This window comes from Podarcis bocagei (assembly GCF_964188305.1).
Source record: "Podarcis bocagei genome assembly, chromosome: 7".
NCBI classification, from domain to species: domain Eukaryota; kingdom Metazoa; phylum Chordata; class Lepidosauria; order Squamata; family Lacertidae; genus Podarcis; species Podarcis bocagei.
In genome coordinates this window covers 18,143,111-18,162,841 of record NC_138132.1, presented here as the reverse complement: position 1 = coordinate 18,162,841, position 19,731 = coordinate 18,143,111, and the positions used below count along the sequence as shown (strand labels likewise).

General features: G+C 41.0%; 1 protein-coding gene and 1 long non-coding RNA gene across 7 annotated transcripts in view; one reads left to right on the top strand and one right to left on the bottom strand.

Moving 5' to 3' along the window:
* Positions 1-251: 251 nt before the first annotated feature.
* Positions 252-2,826, top strand: LOC308590174. Its single transcript, XR_014009702.1, has 2 exons — positions 252-351; positions 1,386-2,826. It is a non-coding gene; the product is annotated as an uncharacterized lncRNA (long non-coding RNA).
* Positions 2,827-2,938: 112 nt separating this feature from the next.
* Positions 2,939-19,731, bottom strand: part of LOC308590116 (uncharacterized protein) — a 34,920-nt gene continuing 18,127 nt past the window's right edge. For 3 of the 6 annotated variants that reach the window (XM_081199813.1, XM_081199814.1, XM_081199817.1), the window contains 21 exons: positions 18,532-18,558; positions 17,208-17,228; positions 15,315-15,338; positions 13,945-13,968; positions 12,900-12,929; positions 11,023-11,049; positions 10,077-10,103; positions 9,249-9,299; positions 9,125-9,163; positions 9,014-9,046; positions 8,720-8,752; positions 8,069-8,101; positions 7,949-7,981; positions 7,831-7,863; positions 7,175-7,207; positions 7,060-7,089; positions 6,946-6,975; positions 6,831-6,860; positions 6,714-6,746; positions 4,684-4,724; positions 2,939-3,182 (listed from right to left, as the gene is read on the bottom strand). In XM_081199813.1, the coding sequence (XP_081055939.1) occupies positions 4,716-4,724; positions 6,714-6,746; positions 6,831-6,860; positions 6,946-6,975; positions 7,060-7,089; positions 7,175-7,207; positions 7,831-7,863; positions 7,949-7,981; positions 8,069-8,101; positions 8,720-8,752; positions 9,014-9,046; positions 9,125-9,163; positions 9,249-9,299; positions 10,077-10,103; positions 11,023-11,049; positions 12,900-12,929; positions 13,945-13,968; positions 15,315-15,338; positions 17,208-17,228; positions 18,532-18,558 (600 nt within the window). In that variant the 3' untranslated portion in view covers positions 2,939-3,182; positions 4,684-4,715. The remainder of the gene's footprint in view (positions 3,183-4,683; positions 4,725-6,713; positions 6,747-6,830; positions 6,861-6,945; positions 6,976-7,059; positions 7,090-7,174; positions 7,208-7,830; positions 7,864-7,948; positions 7,982-8,068; positions 8,102-8,719; positions 8,753-9,013; positions 9,047-9,124; positions 9,164-9,248; positions 9,300-10,076; positions 10,104-11,022; positions 11,050-12,899; positions 12,930-13,944; positions 13,969-15,314; positions 15,339-17,207; positions 17,229-18,531; positions 18,559-19,731) is intronic. The other 3 variants (XM_081199815.1, XM_081199816.1, XM_081199818.1) reach the window with 3 other exon arrangements.

Below are 19,731 nucleotides of genomic sequence, written 5' to 3'. Positions count from 1 at the left end.
TTTTAGCCTTCTGCCACCCTGTAATAGAACTTCCTCAGTGCCCCTATAGCTTTATGTGCTTTCACTTTCATTGCCTAAATATGACAATTCCAAGCGAGTGTTTCACTAGAGTACACCCAGATATCTAAGTGAGCAAGTTTGTCCTATAGCTTGCACCATTTAAATCTAGGGCTGTGTTTGCTAAAAATCATAATCTTGGTCTTAGAGTAAGTTATAGATACCTTTTCCTGTTTACAGTATGTGCTGATCACTTCCAAGAGTTTTTTGAGGTCCACCCGGGAAAGGGAGAGGAGCACTAACTCATCTGTCTACATCAAGACTTGGATCTTTCTATTCCTAATTACTGTAGAGGTGAAATTTTCTTCTTCTTCATCATCAGCATCATCTTCATTTATTAATACCTTGCCCATCTGGCTGGGTCTTCCCCAGCCACTCTGGGCAGCTCCCAACAGAATATTAATAATAATGATAAAAAAGCGATGAAACATCAAACATTAAAAACCTCCCTGAACAGGACCGCCTTCAGATGTCTTTTAACAGTCAGTTGTTTATTTCCCTGACATCTGATGGGAGGGCATTCCACAGGGAGGGCGCCACTACCAAATCATTACTATAAAAGTTTTTAAAAGGGGGAGCCAGGATGCAGCCTTGCTTCACCGCTTCACCTTGCCTTTCACTGTCTTTAACCAATGAGTGAATTCAGAGGTGCTACAGATGAGTGTTTGTTTAGGACACTAGGCAACAGTAATCCACAGAGCTCTAAATATCTGTTTTGCCTTTTAGTGCTTTATTTGGCAGGCAAAATAAAGGACAGGTTGGTGAGGGGGGTGATTGAGGGCTTAAAATTACTTTACCTGGTGCAGAAATGACTTCAAACAAACAATAAAGGGGAGAAAAGAGAGCAACAAATTCTATTATTCTATTTCTCTTCCTCAACAGAGCTTTGCTTCCAACCTCCTAACAGGGTTTGCAAAACCCTTCAGAGGGAGATGTGAACCAGGATTTATTCAATTGGGGAAGGGAAAAAGAGGATAGGAAGCAAGAGGAATGCTATATATATATATATATATATATATATATATATATATATATATGCTTTCGTAGATATATATATATATATATAATTTATCACATTAAATAGGGTTGTCATATTTCAAGAAGTGTAAATAATCCAGACACAAAAAATGTGGAGCTTTTTTTTTGGGGGGGGGGATTGCCATCCACTGTCTGCCTGATCTCTTACCCAAAAGGATCTAGCCCACCCTTCCGCTTTGGCACAGCCCCAAAATGTAAATAATAATAATAAAATAAGCCAACCAACCACAAAAACCTGTATATTTCATGTAAAAAAAAAAACCCTGGTCCCCCCCCCCAAGCCTGGGAAGTCTTGAAGCAACAGATGTGGACGGACTGCAATAATGTAGCTAAGTCAAACGTGAGCCATTAAAAGTCTCTCTCAGACTTGTTTCTGGCTCCACACAGTCTCAACCCCTAGCTCTGTTGCACTCCCTGGCCACTGAGGGAGACAGGGCAGAGGATGGAGGCTACTCTCTCCTCCATAGCCCTCCCTAGACTTTCATTTCCCTTCCTTCCCTCTCTGGAATCTCCTCAGGCTCCCTCCTCTCTCTCGGGCCTTCAAGTCTCCTCAGAATCTCCTCAGGATTCCCTCCAAAATCTTCTGAGGGAGAAGCCTTCCCTCAGCCCTCTTCTGCAGTTGCACCAGGCCCCTCACAAGCGGCTGAGCCACATAAGTGTTTTTTGTCAATTTTAATCACAAGCTCTTTTGACTACTTCAGATGAGAAGTGTGAAATAAATCCATGAAATAAAATTATTATCAACAAAATTAAGCTCAACGGCTGAGGCTTGGGCTAGTGGTTCGGGTCTTAATATAGAAGCACACCTCTCCCTCACTTTATATTCATTGAGACACTAGATTTAAAAACAACAACACCTTTTCTGTCAGGTGTTTTTTTTGGGGGGGGGAGGTGGGGTCGAAAGGTGAAGACATATTTGACCTTCACCACTGTTAATTGTGTTATTTGTTTTTTTGTTTTTACCATGTGAGCCGTTTTGAGTCACTTGACTGTAAAACAATGCAACATCATTTGCGTAATTTGTGAGAATGTTTCTTCCTTATGTTATGTTCGCTTGTATATATCACCTTATTTTGTTGCCCATCACTCTGAGACCATTTCTGGTGAATGCAGTATAGAAATATAGTAAATAAATAAAGACTAGGAATTTTTTTGTTAATAAGTAACATGGAATGCTCTCTCCAGAGAGGTTCAGCTGGCATCTTCATTATATATTTTGACGCCAGGCGAAAATCTTCTTTAACCAGGCCTGATTGGCTGATTGATATCTGATACCCTTTAAAAATGTGACAGAAGGGAGGATTATTGGATTGTTCTTGTTTATTTTTATTATGTATTTTCTGTTTTTATATTGTGGTTTTATGTTGTGAGGCTTGCAGGTGTAGGGCAGTATACAATTAATAATAATAATAATATTAAAGATTGCTGCATTCAAAACATTTGTGGAAAGAAATCAAGGGTTGTATTCAAAGTCAGACGAATTTAAATGGGCTTATGCTGCACAGAATATAGTTGGAGAGAAGGCCTTGTAGACATTTTGGCAATTTGATGTAAGATCTGAGGGAAGCCATATGGGATATAATTGTGATTTGTTGTTATTTCCTTAAACTAATGGTATTGTGTCATATGTAATGATTGCTTATATTTTTTTTCTAAAAAATGATAACAAGAGACCTGGGGGGAAAGGATGGTGGGAGTAAGCACTTCAAAATATATATGGCTTTTTTTTCAGAGTGGTGAGTTTTTACCTGACACAAAGGCCACAGCATTAGAACGGGGTGCATAATGTCTTCAACGTGCAAATCAATTAATTTTGCAGCAATACAATTAAAAAGGCAAAATGTTGTGATGTAATAACATTTTTTATTTTACGGCAAAGCAACCAGTGTTCACGATTCTTCCCTTACCCTGGGTTACAGTAAAGGCACCCAAAATCAACAGAAAAAACTACAGTTAGCAGACCCCGGTTAAAAGGAAGTTGCAATTCACATTATGAAACCTGATTGGTAATAAAGTTGTGAAATTTGTAGAAGGAAAGCGTAAATGCAGGCACTGAAGATTGTTCTCAGCGGATCCAGCTTGCCAATCTGAAAACAGTAATAAAAAACGAGTGAAAAAGGGTTGGGTATTTCCTACACATGCATACATAAACTTCACCTTGTTCGGTAGTTAATGACTCCAGCACGAGAACACAAAATCAAGTGTTAACGTAACAGGTGAGGCAGCTGCACTACACCTTTGGAGCCTATGGGATGAATAAGATGCTTTTCTTTCACAGAGACTCAGGCTTAATTCCTCAACATCCTGACTAGGGAATGGGACTCGATGAACATGGCAGGAATTTCATCTGAGGAAACAAGATACAGGATCGCACCAAACTTTACCTGCATGGCTCTTCTTTTGAAACAGACTTATCTACATTTCCAAGTTACATTTTTTCACATATCTGAAGAGACATGGGCATATGTGTTGTAAGATGCATACAAATATTTAGGGAGGCGACAGGAATAGCAGGCTGGTCTTGTGCATACATTTTTTGTTGCCTGCAGCAGAGCAGCAAATGGAATTGCTCCCCAATTCAAGGTTTAAAGTACCCAACGATACCTTAGGTAGAAAAATTATCCTAGTGTGTTTCCCTCTCCCTAATTCTGGTCTCTGGGGCCAGAACTTGTTTTTTTTAAAAAAAATAATGGATAAAACAAATGATCCCCAAATCAAGACTTCTTCTTTGTCAATAATTCCTGTGGAAGTCAGTAACTGGGAATCAGATATACGTTGTGTCTTGACAAGATTCAGAACTATAACTTTGCTTATGCTTTTTATATCATGATCTATTCAGGTTTGTGGGGGGGGAATTAACTAGCATTACTCTTATACGTATAAATATTTCCCTCTGTGTGTTAAAACATTGCTCTGCACAATGTTTAAGCCCCACAGCACCTATGGACATGCAGTAAAAATTCAGGATCAGCAGGCTGTCATCTTGACATCAAACCTGACCCAAGAGGAGATGGGGATATGTGTAATAATATTATTTCCATTAATTTATTGCCCACCCTTCACCATGAAGTCCCTGGGTGGGTTACCATAACAAAAAATACAATATTTAAAAAGTTACAAGGAAATACAGACAAGAGAACAGTGTACTATAGGTGGAGGTTTTCTTATTAGGTTTACAACAGTATAACCCACCATGACATCCTCTAGGTAGCATTTAGGATTCATGCCTAAATGCTTGATAGAAACTTCTGGTACAGAGAACAAAGTATGGCTAACAACAAATCTATGGTTTCTATTTGTTCTTTGGAGCTACAGCTATCTGAAATATGGGGTCATCTTAAAATGGCACCAAGAACTGATGCTCTGAACTAAAAGATTATTCTTCAACTCAAGTTTTGAAACATGCATATTGCAACTAGCCATCCATATTAAGCAGCTGGTATTTCACATTTTGCATACCACTTCCGACATTCATTGCCAATAGTCCTATATACCCACACCCCAAGGTAACCCATATACTAACGTCTTTGGACAAACTAGCAAACTTTGGACAAACTTGGGTGTGAAGGCAGCATCCTCTGTACTCACCTGAGTGTATTTCCCAGGTTGAATGGTCAGGTTTATGGTGCCTGGAAAAACAAAATGCAGGCAACCATCTCAGACCAAGTGCAAAACAACAACGTTGATGCGCTTGAACTCACGGGGGGAAAATCATCATGTAATTGCTAGAAGGAGTGGGTGAGGGTGCATCATTAAGTCACTATTTTAGAAAGCGCTTGAAAAGATTAAGTAAGAGGCTACTGAGGACATCAAGTGGACCCTACAAATGATTGCATCCTGAAAAGGTACAGGAAATACTCAAGCTAGGCTTTTGAGGAGGAATGGATAGGGCAATAAGGGCATGGACATATAAGCATGTTGTAAAAAAGGGAAAGTACTCATTATAATAAGAAACAACTAGATCTGAGGAGAATCTGCTGTTTCTTTTTTGAGTGAGTGGGTGTCAGGAATCTTTCACCGAGTGCTTCAGTTTGAAGGAGAAGTTTGCTTTTAAAAAGTCAAAGTATTTGGGTAGATTACAAGATCATTTTGAAATATCCATCTATTTCAAGCTTTAATTCATAAAGATTTAAAGAGAGCTTGAAACAGATGGGTCTTTCAAAACACAAAACCTTATTTTGTACTCCAAAACACTTCTTTTCCGTAACTACTGCTTTTCCGTAACTACTGCAGATGTAATATTAATTACTTCCTGCCCCACAGCAGAGCAGGGGTGATTGTGTTCACAATTACAGCTGCTGTGAATGACCATTTTGTTCATCAGGTTTTATACTGAATCATTGCAGACTGTTCTTTTTTGCATTTCATTGTCATGTGGCTATATTTCCCATATCCCCTTCCCCTTATTGCCACATATGTAACTGCCAACTGAAGAAAACAGAGGCGCCAGGTTGCCCCCAAGTTTTAGGGGGGTCTGGGGTGCATCACATGTGTGACATCTGGAGGAGCTGAGCACTGAAGCTGCCACACACCCACACACGTGCTGGGCCCCCTCAAACAAATATCAAGGGGGCTGCATTTGCTAAAGTGGAGTGACTCTAACCAATGTGCCACAATTAATCTCAATAAACTACTACTATCCCAAGTTGATGTTATTATGCTCATATTCACAGGGCTACTTGAACCATGAGCATCCAGTCTTCCAGCTTATGCTGTTAATAGCTACACCTGCCAGCTCACCTAAGGGGTAACTGAGCCACATCCAGATCACTTGTATCTCTTTGTTGGCTGCACAGTCCTTGCAGTTGGAAAGGAAAGTTGCTCTCCCAGTAAAAAACTGAAATTGTACTTCTGAAATTTAACTTTGTGTTCTCCAGAAAGTTACAATGGCTGTTCGCTGAAAGCTATAAAAGTGCATTAAACTGAGCTTTCCCCTGTATTAATTACTGTACTTCAACGCTACATAAGAGGGTGAAGGAAAAGAAAACCAAACAAGTGCGCTTTCGTTTCGGAAATGATGAATAATGAAAAGAATGCACTCCCGTTTATGTCTAACTTGTTTCTAAGTGAAAGCAATGAAAACACATTAATTAATGGTTGCAATTAATTAAAACAATTCTGCTTCATTTCTGCCATTGCTTATTCATAGGAGGCATTCTTAAAACTGACAAGAAACATTGCATTGTATTACTAAGAATGTTCTGTGGGGGGAACAGAGACCCTGAAGAACTCTGAAAGAGGCAAGACATAACACAACCCTAAAGCTGGCATACTTCTTTTCCTGAGTAAGAAGACCAAACTTAGAGGATATAATTCCTGACCAATCACTAAATGCAAAAAACCTGAACATGATATATTTCTTTCACCTATATATGCAGCAATTTAAAAATTAAATATATAAGTGGTAGCCAATAAGAAGTATAAACATGATTAAATGAACTTATGTACATTTTAGTACAGTGCCTAATAACAGAATTTGTTCTGAGCTCTAGCTGTGCTGACTGGGGCAAGACTGGCAGGGCTCAGGATTTGCTGGTACTACCAGCACAGATTCCCCCTTCCTCATTGGACTGCTCAACCAGGATGCAAAATACTGCTTCTAGCAAATTAATACTCACAGGTTCCTGACTTTCAAAAGGTGGTGGAGGAGGCTGAAAGAGAAAAGGAAGGAAATGGTTCTATTTCAATGCAATGCAAGAGATGTAGAATCCTGTTTGTAGGAAATTAATACTCACAGATGGACTTCCGGCAGGTGGTGGAGGAGGCTGAAAGGAAAAAGGAAAGAAATGTTTCTATTTCGAAGCAATGCAAGAGACGCAAAAATCCTGTTTGTAGGAAATTGATACTCACAGGTTGACTTCCTCCAGGTGGTGGTGGAGGCTGAAAGGGAAAAGGAAGGAAATGCTTCTGTTTCAAAACACTGCAAAATATTTAGAATACTGTTTGTAAGAAATTGATACTCACAGGCTGACTTCCACCAGGAGGTGGTGGAGGCTGAAAGAGAAAAGGAAGGAAATGCTTTTATTTCAAAAACAAGTTGAATGATGTAAAATCCTGTTTCTAGGAAATTGATACTCACAGGTGGTGCATTTATTCCAGCTGATACCGAAATCTGAAATAAAGGAAGGGAGGGAATGTTTGCGTTCCAAAACCATTTCATGCATTTCACTTTCCAAACCACAAAGAGTCAGGGTTAGTTCACATTAGCACCTTAAAGCATTTCACAGCACTTTCCATCTAGCTGTTGACATGAACATGGCTTAGTGTCATAGGAATGGCTTAATCCAATGATCCTGAAACTCGTTTGAGAAACATTGCATCAAACGGCAATATTTCACAACAAATTACAGGGTGCCCATGCATTTAATATAATGTCATGTGAATACGGAATAAAAAAAACCAGCACTGGAAATGAAGTGAATGAATGATAAATGGAAGTGTGGACACAGCCTCAAATTCTTTTATAAAGTGGATTTGTTGTGCTATAGTAAAGAGGACTTTAATGTACTTTAATTACTCTGAGCTAAAATTCCACTACATGCCTGAATCCCTCCTGTAAAATACTGACAGTCCAGAGGCACCTTTCACAAGAAGTGAAATAGAAGGGAATGGGAATTCTTATTTGGCATTCAACCTGAACCATTTGCAGAAAATTCATGGGGAGGTTGGAAAACAACATCAGTTGCTTATTGGGAAAAACATGTAGAATCCTGCTTGTAGGAAATTAATACTCACAGGTTGATCATTTCCACTGGGTGGAGGAGGAGGCTGGAAGAGAAAAGGAAGAAAATGATTCCATTTCAAAAACAAGTTGAATTATGTAAAATCCTGTTTCTAGGAAATTGATACTCACAGGTGGTCCATATCCTCCATATGACAAGGGAGGCTGAAAGAGGGGGGGAAAGGGAAATATTTGCCTTTCAGAACAATACAGAAGCCTTAAATTCCTGTTTGTAGGGAAATTAATACTCACAGATTGATCATTTCCACTGGGTGGAGGAGGAGGCTGGAAGAGAAAAGGAAGAAAATGCTTCCATTTCAAAAACAATGCAAATGATGCAGAATCTTGTTTCTAGGAAATTGATACTCACAAATGATCCATATCCTCCATATTGTGGGGGAGACTGAAAGAGAAGGAAGGAATATTTGCTGGGCATTCATTGTGGTTTGTTTACTGGGAGGTTATAAAATTGTGTGTCAAGCTAGTGTCATCCCACACTTTTCTTGTTACTTTCCTTATTGCAAACAGTCGAATTTGCAAAGGGGTGGAGGAAGGAACTTTGTGCAAGGGCATCAAATCAATTTAATTGTTCATCCTGAACTTGTCGGTATGTGACTGAACCCCATTCAAAAATAGCATCAATTTGGAAGTGGCCTAATACTTACAGGCTGTCCATATGCTGGATATGGCTGAGGACTCTGAAAAAGAAAGGGAAGAAAATGCTTGCATTCCAATACAATTAAAAAAGACTTTAAATCTTTTTCTAAGAAACTAATATTCACAGGCTGTCCATTTCCCTGATTTGGTGGGGGAGGAGGCTAAAAGAGAAAGGGAAGGAAATGTTTCTATTTCAAAAACAATGCAAATCATGCAGAATCTTGTTTCTAGGAAACTGATACTCACAGGTGGTCCATATGGTCCATATGGTGGTGGAGGCTGAAAGAGAAGGAAGGAATGTTTGTTGGGCATTCATTATGGTTTGTTTCCTGGGGGGTTATAAAAGTGTGTCAAGCTAGTGTCATCCCACGCTTTTTCTGTTACTTTCCTTATTGCAAACAGTCCAATTTGCAGAGGGGTGGAGGAAGGAATGTTGTACAAGGGCTTCAAATCAGCTTTAACTGTGCAACCTGAATTTGCTAGTTTGTGAGTGAGCCCCATCCAAAAATAGCATCAGCCTCAAAGTGGCCTTATACTCACAGGCAGTCCATATCCTAGATATGGCTGAGAACCCTGAAAGAGAAAGGAAAGTAAATGCCTGCATATAAAATAAAAAGACTTAAAATCTTGTTTTAAGAATCTAATACTCACAGGCTGTCCATTTCCTTGATTTGGTGGTGGAGGAGCGGGCTAAATGAGAAAGGGAAGGAAATGCTTACATTTCAAAAACAAGCCAAATGATGTGAAATCCTGTTGGTAGTAAATTAATACTCACACCATATAAATATACGGCTGCTCCTGGATTCTGCTGAGGTTGTTGGGGAGGCTGAAGAAGAAAAGGAAGGAACTGTTTGCATCATTTTCATTTCTGAGAAACTGGTGTATAAATTAAGGGTGCAGCTAAACCTATGGATTTTACCTCCATTTGTCTGCTGTTTGTTACTTACATGATAGGCCAAACATGCGGAAGGCAAGTCCCAATGAAATACGGCTATACTTGGTGTTCATAACATTTGTTTTGTACTATTTCAGATTCACTGTGTAGTCTCTGTGAACCCTGTTTTTTGTATTTTTTCATTTTCCTTTATTTCATATTCCTTACTGGATTGTTATTTTAGCTTCATAATAAAGTCTTGGTTTTAAAAAAAGGTGATGCAATAACAGCTTTTTAATTATGAGTTCTGTGAAGAACACAGGTATCATGCAAGAGTTTGTAAGGTGATGGGTTGCCCGTGACATGTACCAGAAAGCAGGGGGCATACCTGCTTAATAGAGTCAATTGGAGCATGTTATTCCAAATAAATATTTTAGGCAAGTCCATTCTAAATATAAGCACCCAGAGAAATTTGGATTCCCCCCGCTTCAGGGCTGGATTCCTTTGCCATATAACACACTTTTTACTCCAAAAATGAAATATCCTGAGACATGAGGAAGTGATGGATTGCTGCCTAACAAGTCCAAAGGCCTCTTAGGCACATGGAAATAGCTTTTCAACTCTTTGGATCATGTGCAGCTCTATGGCTCTATGACTTATATATATGGTAGCTCACTTAGCTACCATAGGATATGAAACAAGGCGGCAAACCAAATTTGTCATACTCACCTGTTGTTGGTAAGAACCAGCGTTACTCTACAGAAACAGTAATTTAAAAAGTTTTGTTAGTTTTCTAATAAATGTTTGTTTGGTTTTTTAATTTAAAAAAAAAGCATGGCAGAAGCCCAGGCTTATATAGGCATTAGGCGCGTGTGTCAACCACAAGATATGCCTTGTATCTTTGGGAAGCAGCTTGATCTGTTTCAGCGTCTTTATAATTCAACTTCGGATCAGGACCAAATACAGTCTGTTAAAAGCAAGGCCCAACTTTTTCCCATTCACTATACAGTGGTACCTCAGGTTAAGTACTTAATTCGTTCCGGAGGTCCGTACTTAACCTGAAACTATTCTTAACCTGAAGCACCACATTAGCTAATGGGGCCTCCTGCTGCCACCACACCGCCGGAGCACAATTTCTATTCTCATCCTGAAGCAAAGTTCTTAACCTGAAGCACTATTTCTGGGTTAGTGAAGTCTGTAACCTGAAGCATATGTAACCTGAAGCGTATGTAACCCGAGGTACCACTGTAATAGGTGCTATAATAGATACTATAATTCACTGTAATAGGCACTATAATAGGGGAATCTAAAAACAGCTATGTTTGTATTTTCACCCCTTTTCAAGGCAGCAGATGGAATTTGCTGGCATATTGTAGGTGCACATGATCTGACTCAGTATAAGGCAGTGGTGGCCTCTTGAATGATCTTCTCATGCATAGGATATATATATATATATTTTTAAAAAAAGAACTCCAACATTTTGTCCCTAACAGTGTACATATAGTACATGTGAATTGGTCATAAGAAAAGTAATAAACAAAGAAGCCAGGAGTTGTTTGTTGGGCTTTATGCACAAATGTTCACTTTAATGCAATTATTATTATTAGTCAAATTTATACACCACCCTTCGTGAAAAGATCTCAGGAAATCAGGAAAAAAAATTGGCACTTCTTACCTGGAACGGCCATTGATAGCGGTTATTCTTGAAAGAAAAAGATAAGAAACAAATGAAGAGTTAATTACTTCAGCTCCTTAAGAGAGCTATTATGAAAAGATGGAGGTATTCTGTGTCCTGAAATCTCAAATCCAGGAGGTGGAGGGATGGGCTGTTCTGGACAAGGTTGCACTCTCCTAGAAGCAACAAGTCCATAGCTTGGAGGTTCTCCTGTATCCAATGCTCTCAGCGGAGGCTCAGGTGGCCTCATTGGCTAGGATTGCCTTCTCTAGTTTCAGCTGGTTCCCCAGCTCTGGCCCCATTTGGCCCACTGTGCTATGTACTCTGTTAACGTCCAGCCTGGACTGTTGTGATGTGCTCTAGGTGGGGCTGCTTTTGAAGACGACTTCAATTGGTTCAAAATGAAGCCAAATTGCTGGCTAGGGTTTCATTTAGACATGAGCCCTGTTGTACAACATCTGCATTGGTTGCCAGTTTGTTCCCAGCCCCAAACGGTGCTCACACTAGTGTTTAATGCTCAAAAGAACTTGGGCCCCAAATATCTGAAAGAACACCTTCTTCCTTACAGTCCCTCTCAAGTATTAAGTTCTGCAGAGAGAGACCTCTTGGTAGTTTCATCACCTTCAGAAGCTCAGTGGTGGTGGGTGAGAAAAGGCATTCTCAGACCATGGCAGCCCCTACGTTCTGAAATTCCCTCCCCACAGAGGTGCATCTGGTGCCTTCACTAAGCAGTTTTTGAAGAATCCTGGAGACACTTCATTCTACCCTTGCCTTGGACACTCGAGATCTTTATTTTTGGGACCCACCCTATCATTATGATTGTGATTTGTTTTAAATTGTTTTAAACATTTTTTTTTCAATTGCTGGGACCTGCCCTGGGACCTTGGGTTGGAGGGCAGGTAATAAATAATTTTCTTCATCATTGCTTTCGTTAAACTGGGTTATTTTACCCATTGTGCACTGGTAAACCTGAGTTCTTCACCAACGCTTTTATAGCCATTTCCCCCCTGAATTGGTACCATTTGTTCTCTCAGATATTCTGCAAAATCCAAACAATACTGGCCTCAAATATTTTAATCCCATATTTTAAAAAATACTCATTGATTGTGATTTATTTGGGTTCAGACAGTATTGTTGCAGTACAATATTTGTATCACAGACTGGTATAGTACCTTGCCTCCTCTTGCTTTCATTTTGCCCAGGGGGTACTCAATGGTACCTCTTTTTGTTGGTGTTAAAAAGTGTGACACATACCGTAACAACTTCGAGATGGGTACCAGCACCTATTTTTCTAGGGGGAAATGCACCAATGTTGCCATATACAGTACCTTGTCAGCAATCGCCAGTATTTTATACAAAGATTGTACTGCAATGTAAACACTGTAACATCTAAACAAGTCTGGCAGCTTTTCCAGAGGATGGCTAGAAAAAATGTGTACCTTCTGCCCACTTGTTATGTGAGATCCAATACCTTTTCTCAAGGAATTTGATTTGAGAGCTGCGTGTACATTTCCAATTACTGTGAACTAAAATCAAACAGATTTTTGATCCCCGGTGTGTGTTTGAATGTTTCAACCACCGCAGCTTTGGCAAACCAGTTCCCTCTGTTCTTTTAGAAAGACACAAATGCCCAATTCCTTTGCCCACAGCCAATTCATTGACCATGCCCAGGAGTATCAAAGTCAACCTGACAAATCCAACACATCCGGTGACCGTGGCGGTATGTGACCTTTTCATTCTCTGGGACAAAAAGCTGTGGAATTGCTCTAGCTGCAAACTTAAGAAGAGAACTGGAAGGCTCTTCACATTCATGCCAAACCTTGCTTGCCTTCAAATAGCAAAATTGCGAACATCCCCCCCCCCCCCGCAGTACTTACGTTTTGAGAATTCTTTCTAGAAAACGCTTCCTATAAAATAAAGGGGGGGCAGTAGGAGTTACTTTAAGTAGCACTTCATTAAAATGATTCCTAAGGTAGCAGAAAGGTGCCCATTATTTCAGGGCCCATTGGATTTGCTGTGGATTCTGTTTCTTCCGATTCAGCAGGAGGTTTCCCCAGGGAAAGCGGCAGAGCAAAAACAACAAAACAGCCACCTCTCGAATTTGTGACTTGAAATCCCTTGAAATCATGGGACAAATGAAACTGTGGATGGGCCCCCAATGACAAGAAATAGACCTGTCATGTTTTCTGAGAACAAACACCCCCAAGGTTGAATAACTCTACTCAGGAATTTTGCTTAAGCAGGAAACATCTGTCTGGCTGTGTTGGAGACATGGGGTCTGGTGTGCAACCCCTTTCCCAATGTGGTAACATTAAGACCTGTTGAATTACAACTCCCATAAGCCTCAGCCAGCACAGCCATATTTATGTATTGGAATGACTGGTTTAATTTCAGTAGGTTGCCAGAAATGCTTAACTTTTACAGATTTAGCTAAAAATCTTATACATGCAAACCTGAGAATCAGTCTCATTGAACTCAGTGGATCTTAGCATTAATTTTAAGTTACAAAATGCATAAATAATTTGACGTATGTATGCGTGTATGATTTGTGTCTGCCATTGTTAGTTTTTGTTGTGGTTTTTGATCAGCTGTGTTATAGGACAAATACAATGTGGAAAATAGGTTACCGGTATTTCTGAGTATTTTATCTTTGACCCAAAAGTTTACATGGGTACATACATGGCTAATCAGTGATTTAAATCAATGTTTCACTACTACAGTTCTGTCATTCTCTATATCACACTGGCTCAAATCCAGTCCAGTACCAATCTTTACACACACAAACACACACACACACACACACACATACACACACACACACACACACACACACTCCGTTACTCAAACCCTTGGCTCAGGATGAGACACTGAAATTATATGAATCTGTTAATATAGAAAGCATTTTCCATATACTGTACTTACTTTCACTCTTTCTACGAGCTCCATCTATAAGGAAAAAGGAATAAATTATTCAGAGTTTCTTAACTTTGTAAGTGCGAACAAGACATCCTTCTGGATCTCTTGGTGGGTTTTGTTATCACTAAATATGGTTACCTTCTAGATAGAGGGTCTTTGGGGATTAGGGGTACTGTATTTCAGCCATCCTACTCCAACGTAGATAACATATCCCAGAAGGCAACACTGAGGAATTACAACACTGAGGAATTATACAATGGGACATTTCAGGATTTCACAGTGGTCTCCAAGTTTTTTAACATCTATGTACAATAGCTGAGCCCTACTTCTCAGAACAAATTCCTGGGTTTGGAATTACTTAACTCTAAATCTGTGTCTTTTGCATCTAGTTCTGTTTGGTGGGTTTTGGGATTCTAGCAGAAGCAAAGCCATGTCTGAGTTAGAGGAGCATTCAGATGTAAACTCCTCCACCCACCACTTGTAGCCTGAAGTGGGACAGCCCTATTTGATTCCACTGAATGTATAAACTGCCCCAGGGCCGGCGGTGGGAAGAGAGGTGGTTTGTGATGTGAACATATGAGAGTGCTGGAGGTGAAATAGTTAAACAAATTACCCAATCAGAACCCAGCAGGTGGAGTCAGAGGGACTATAAAACCAGCTCTGGGAGGGGCGAAAGGGCAGTCCGTTGAGAGTTGGGTGGTTGGTTGGAGTGGGAGTGAATTGGGATAAAGTCTGTGGGTAGGTTGAGTTAGTGTAGCGAAATAAGCTGAGTCAGGAACAGTTAGGAGCTAGGAAGACAAGTAAATATCTGAGAGGTGGTTTAGTGAGTGAGAGCAGGTAGCGGAAGTTGTAGGTCTGGATAGGCACCCTATGATTGTAATTGACCGATACCATTTATGAAACCACAGGCTTGTTAAACTGCAATAAATAAACAGAAGTTTATGTCCCAATTTAAACCTGACTGGACTCAGTATTGTACCAGGTAGGGCCTGGGTGGTGGCAGCGAGAAATAAAGTGGTGGCACAGGGATCAATAGACGGTGAAACGTCCAGGGACCCTGTGTGACCGCCACAAGGTTTATTACATTTTTATCTCACTTTTCTTCAATGAAGAGGGTTCATTGCATCAACCCTCTAAGGTAGACCAGGCTAAGAGAGAAGTCATGTAGGGAGTACTGTGGCTCAGATTTGGATCCTGGTCATCTCACTTCAGGTCTTGACATGCTGCCTGGTATACCAGACTTTAAATATATACAGTATATATATCTTAGCCCAGTGGCTGTCTTTACAACTTTTCATTCCGCTTAACATGTCTCAGTATTGGGCACTAAGATTATATGAAACAACCAGAGAAGAAAATCCTTTCCATTTACTTACCGGCATCTCAAATAATCTTTTCATCTGGAGGGGAAAGAATGTAGGTTATTCAAAGAGGAGAGCTTCCAGACATGGGGTTAAGATGGTAAACTCACATCCAGAACCAAAAATGCAACATGGGGACCTGCCCCACCCACCTACTCTGTGTTCTACAGCTAGGCCATTCATAACTTTAGGCAAAGTGAGGTAGCCACTTCAGACGTCAGGTCTTGGGTGTCACAAAAAGGTAGAAATTGTTGGTAGAGGAGGGAGAGACACACACCTGGTGCTCTGCCTCAGCCAGGAAAATGTCTATAGCAAGACCTGCCTAAGGCCCCAATCCAGCAACTCGTACAGCAAGGGCTGTGATGCACACCTGAAAGCCAGGTGGGATCTTCAACAATATGAGAAAGGAGAACCTCAGTTCAGCCTCTCCATCTCCAAAGCTGCCAGTTGGCTCTAAGGATAAATATCTCAAGGACGCTACATGTGTGGAATCAGCCGTGTACGTTGTGCACAGCACCACGTAAGTATTGCATGCTTCCACACACTGAGCTAGCAAGATGTCCTAGGACATCCCTGGAGGAAGGCAGGGGTCAGTTCCCCCATTTAGAATTTCAGCAGAAGGGTGTTGGGCGTCAGGTAGACCCCATGTTTGTCTCAACAACTCTCCCCAAGCAGCCCTGCAAGAATAACGATGAGCTTAAAACTGTGGCAATCGTGAAATCAAATAGCACCATGACCCACCAGAGAAGGAAGTAACAACTCCTGCTTCGTACATGTTAGCGACTTAAAATGGAGCGAGGTTCTTCCCACCCACCCACTGTGTTTCAGGTCACATTAGCATGTTGCTGTACACGCTAAAGAGGAGGCCGGGATGTCTTCACCCAATGCGCATTCCTTGTTTGGCATCCCTGCTGCTTTAAGCCCACTACCTCACTCCTATTCAGTAAGCTGTCACCTGTGCATTCACAACAGCTGCCCCAAAATCTAAACAGCCCAGCTTAGGTGCAAAGGGCATGTGGCTGCCATTTTCAAATCGGATAAAAGCTGGTTTGAGAGGAGGTGCATCAAATGGCAGTATATCTCAAGAAGCTACAGGACAGATAGGGGGATGTGGCTAATGTCAAAAACCAGCAGCGGGGGTACAATCAAGCCAGAGTAAATGGCAATGTGTACACAGCCCTGGTTTCTCTCTTATGGCTTTTTAAATGGGAATTTGTCACACATCATTGTGTTGTGCCCACTCTTTCTTAAGGTATAGGTGCATATTCTGTGCCTGTCTCATCTGCCAACAGACCACTAGCCTAGAAAATTTTCTTCTGGGACGCTCCGAAGGTAAAATTCTACACCCAATGTCTTTTTGGACTAAGTTACATTGAACTCAGTGGGGCTTACTTTAGTTATCTATTTATTGCATATGCATCCTGAGAGGGAATACGTAGGATTCCATTGTTAGAGTGCAATTGGTTCGAATCTCCGCAATGGAGTGAGCTTCCGTTGCTCTGTCCCAGCTCCTGCCAACCTAGCAGTTTGAAAGCACGCCAGTGCAAGTAGATAAATAGGTACTGCTGTGGCAGGAAGGTAAGCGGTGTTTCCGTGCGCTCTGGTTTCCATCACGGTGTTCCATTGCACCAGAAGCGGTTTAGTCATGCTGGCCACATGACCCAGAAAGCTGTCTGTGGACAAACGCCAGGTCCTTCGGCTTGAAAGTGAGATGAGCGCCGCAACCCCATAGTTGCCTTGGACTGGACCTAACTGTCCAGGGATCCTTTAACTTTACCTTTTACCTATAAGCACATATAACTTGGGAGCTGCATTGAAATCAAGGGGACTGGGATATAAGTGTCAACTTAATGCAGAAATCACAATGCTAGGTACATTTTAAAAAAAAATAAAAACAAAACATTTTACCCAATTTGGGCTGTCATCAGTCTACAAAAAAAGAAAGAAAGAAGTTAATTGATATTGTTGCTCTCCACATCAAAGATGAAACTGTTTAAGTTTACAGATCTTTGAGCACACTCTTAGTTATTGGAAGCAACCCCCAATAAAATTAAAAGAGCTTATTATGTTTTGGTCATAGAGCTGAGCCAGAATTCCTCAGAAGATTCTTTTTCCAAGAACGTTTTTGAGATTTATTTTTTTCTCACCCACCCAAGCTCAGAAAAGTAGGCCATTTTGCAGAATTTTCTGCACACACTTTATCAAGTGTTAAGAGGCCATCTGCACACAACTCTAATTTAGCATCTAAGGAAGGCCTACAAAAGTAAGTCCATCAACTTCAATCTCACCCTATTGTATTTATTTTATTGTTTCGCCTGTTACTAGCCTGATACGATCTTTGCATATTCTCTTTAGTATGTGCTCTTTTACCTTCCAAAATTACAGTTTCAGGGGGGTTTTGTTTTAAAAAAGGGGGGCACAATTAACTTGACCTGGTACCTCAGGTTAAGTGCTTAATTCGTTCAGAAGGTCCGTACTTAACCTGAAACTGTTCTTAATTTGAAGCACCACTTTAGCTAATGGGGCCTCCTGCTGCCGCCGCGCCGTCGGAGCACAATTTCTGTTCTCATCCTGAAGCAAAGTTATTAACCTGAAGCACTATTTCAGGGTTAGCGGAGTCTGTAACCTGAAGCGTGTGTAACCTGAAGCATATGTAACCCGAGGTACCAGTGTAGTGGCAATATGTTGCATACAGTGTCTTTTAAAACTACAGAATTTGTATTTTTGCTGTGTTGTTGCCTTTCAATCTTCTGTTTGAGGGACTCTCAAACCAGTCCAGTCCAGTTTAAAGAAAAAGTACTGTTAAAAGGGAAAGCAGATATTTTGAAGTAGCCCACAGACATCAGACTGAGCAGACACACAGGCCACCTGGTCACAATCTTCCCCAAGATTGTGATCTCTAATTTCCAACTCTACAAATAAATGATCTTTACAAATAAATTAGAGAAATGATCTCTAATTTCCAACTCTACAAATAAATAATGCAGGTCTGTATCATCTTTTTTGTGATATGTAAGTAGCAACCTTAGCACAAGGCATTGTACCCAGGATTATAGATGCTTAACTTAGATCCAATAATTGAAGAGGGAAAGAAAGGACTCAATAATTCTTTCTGTGTGTCCATGTGCATGAATATGAAAGGGATGGATCATAAGCTCACATATTCAAGGTGCTGGTCCAAAGAAAGGACAAGGAGAAGAGAATACAATCAAAGAAACGAAACCTGGCATACCTGTTTCCTTCTGCCGAACCAACCAAGCTACAAGAAGGAAGGGAGGGGGGAATAGATGTTATTTTTTTCCTATTGGCTTCCGCATGAGAAATTAAACTGATACAACCTTTGCACATTTCCCCCTGCATGTGCACACTTTCTCCTCCAGAACATACAGTTTCACAACCAGAAAAAAGGAGACTTATCACAGTCACTTGGCATAAACTGCTGAAATGAAGAAACCTGAAGCTGGGATGGGGGGGGGGAGGCAGGGATGGATTTGTGAGTGGAAGGATGGTGTGCAGTTATACTCAGAACCGGGAGGAGCCAGAAGTGGAAGCAGAACAGTGCTTACCGGACCTCCTGCCAATGGCATTGCTGTGTCTTACCAGGAGGGAGAGGGTTGAGGTGGCAGGGAGGTTGGCAGGAGCTCCAGGTTTGCTCAGCTGGATTGTTTGCATCACACAGTTCTCCCCTCTCCCTTGCAGTCTCCAAGTAAGGTGCAAGTACACTGGCAATAAGAGGTCAGGTAAGTACCGTATTTTTTGCTCTATAAGACTCACTTTTTCCCTCCTAAAAAGTAAGGGGAAATGTGTGTGCGTCTTATGGAGTGAATGCAGGCTGTGCAGCTATCCCAGAAGCCAGAACAGCAAGAGGGATTGCTGCTTTCACTGCGCAGCGATCCCTCTTGCTACTCTGGCTTCTGAGATTCGGAATATTTTTTTTCCTTGTTTTTCTCCTCCAAAAACTAGGTGCATCTTGTGGTCTGGTGCGTCTTATAGAGCAAAAAATACGGTGCCCTTGCCTCTCTGCACAGACCACTACTGCTCAGAACAAATTCTGAGATGTGGAGTTACAGTCGTACCTTGGAAGTCTGTTCGACTTTCAAAACATTCGGAAACCGAAGTGTGGCTTCTGATTGGCTGTAGGAAGCTCCTGCAGCCAATTGGAAGCCCCATCGGACATTTGGCTTCCCAAAATAGTTCGCAAACCGGAACAGTCACTTCCGGGTTTGCGACGTTTGGGAGCCAAAACATTTGGGAACTAAACTGTTTGACTTCCAAGGTACGACTGTATTTCTAAGTGCATGTCTTTGGTGCCTGGTTCTGTTTGGTGGCTCCTGCGATTCTAGTAAAAACAAAGTAGATCCCAGCAGCCTAAACCAGGCTTCCTCAACCTCAGCCCTCCAGATGTTTTTGGCCTACAACTCCCATGATCCCT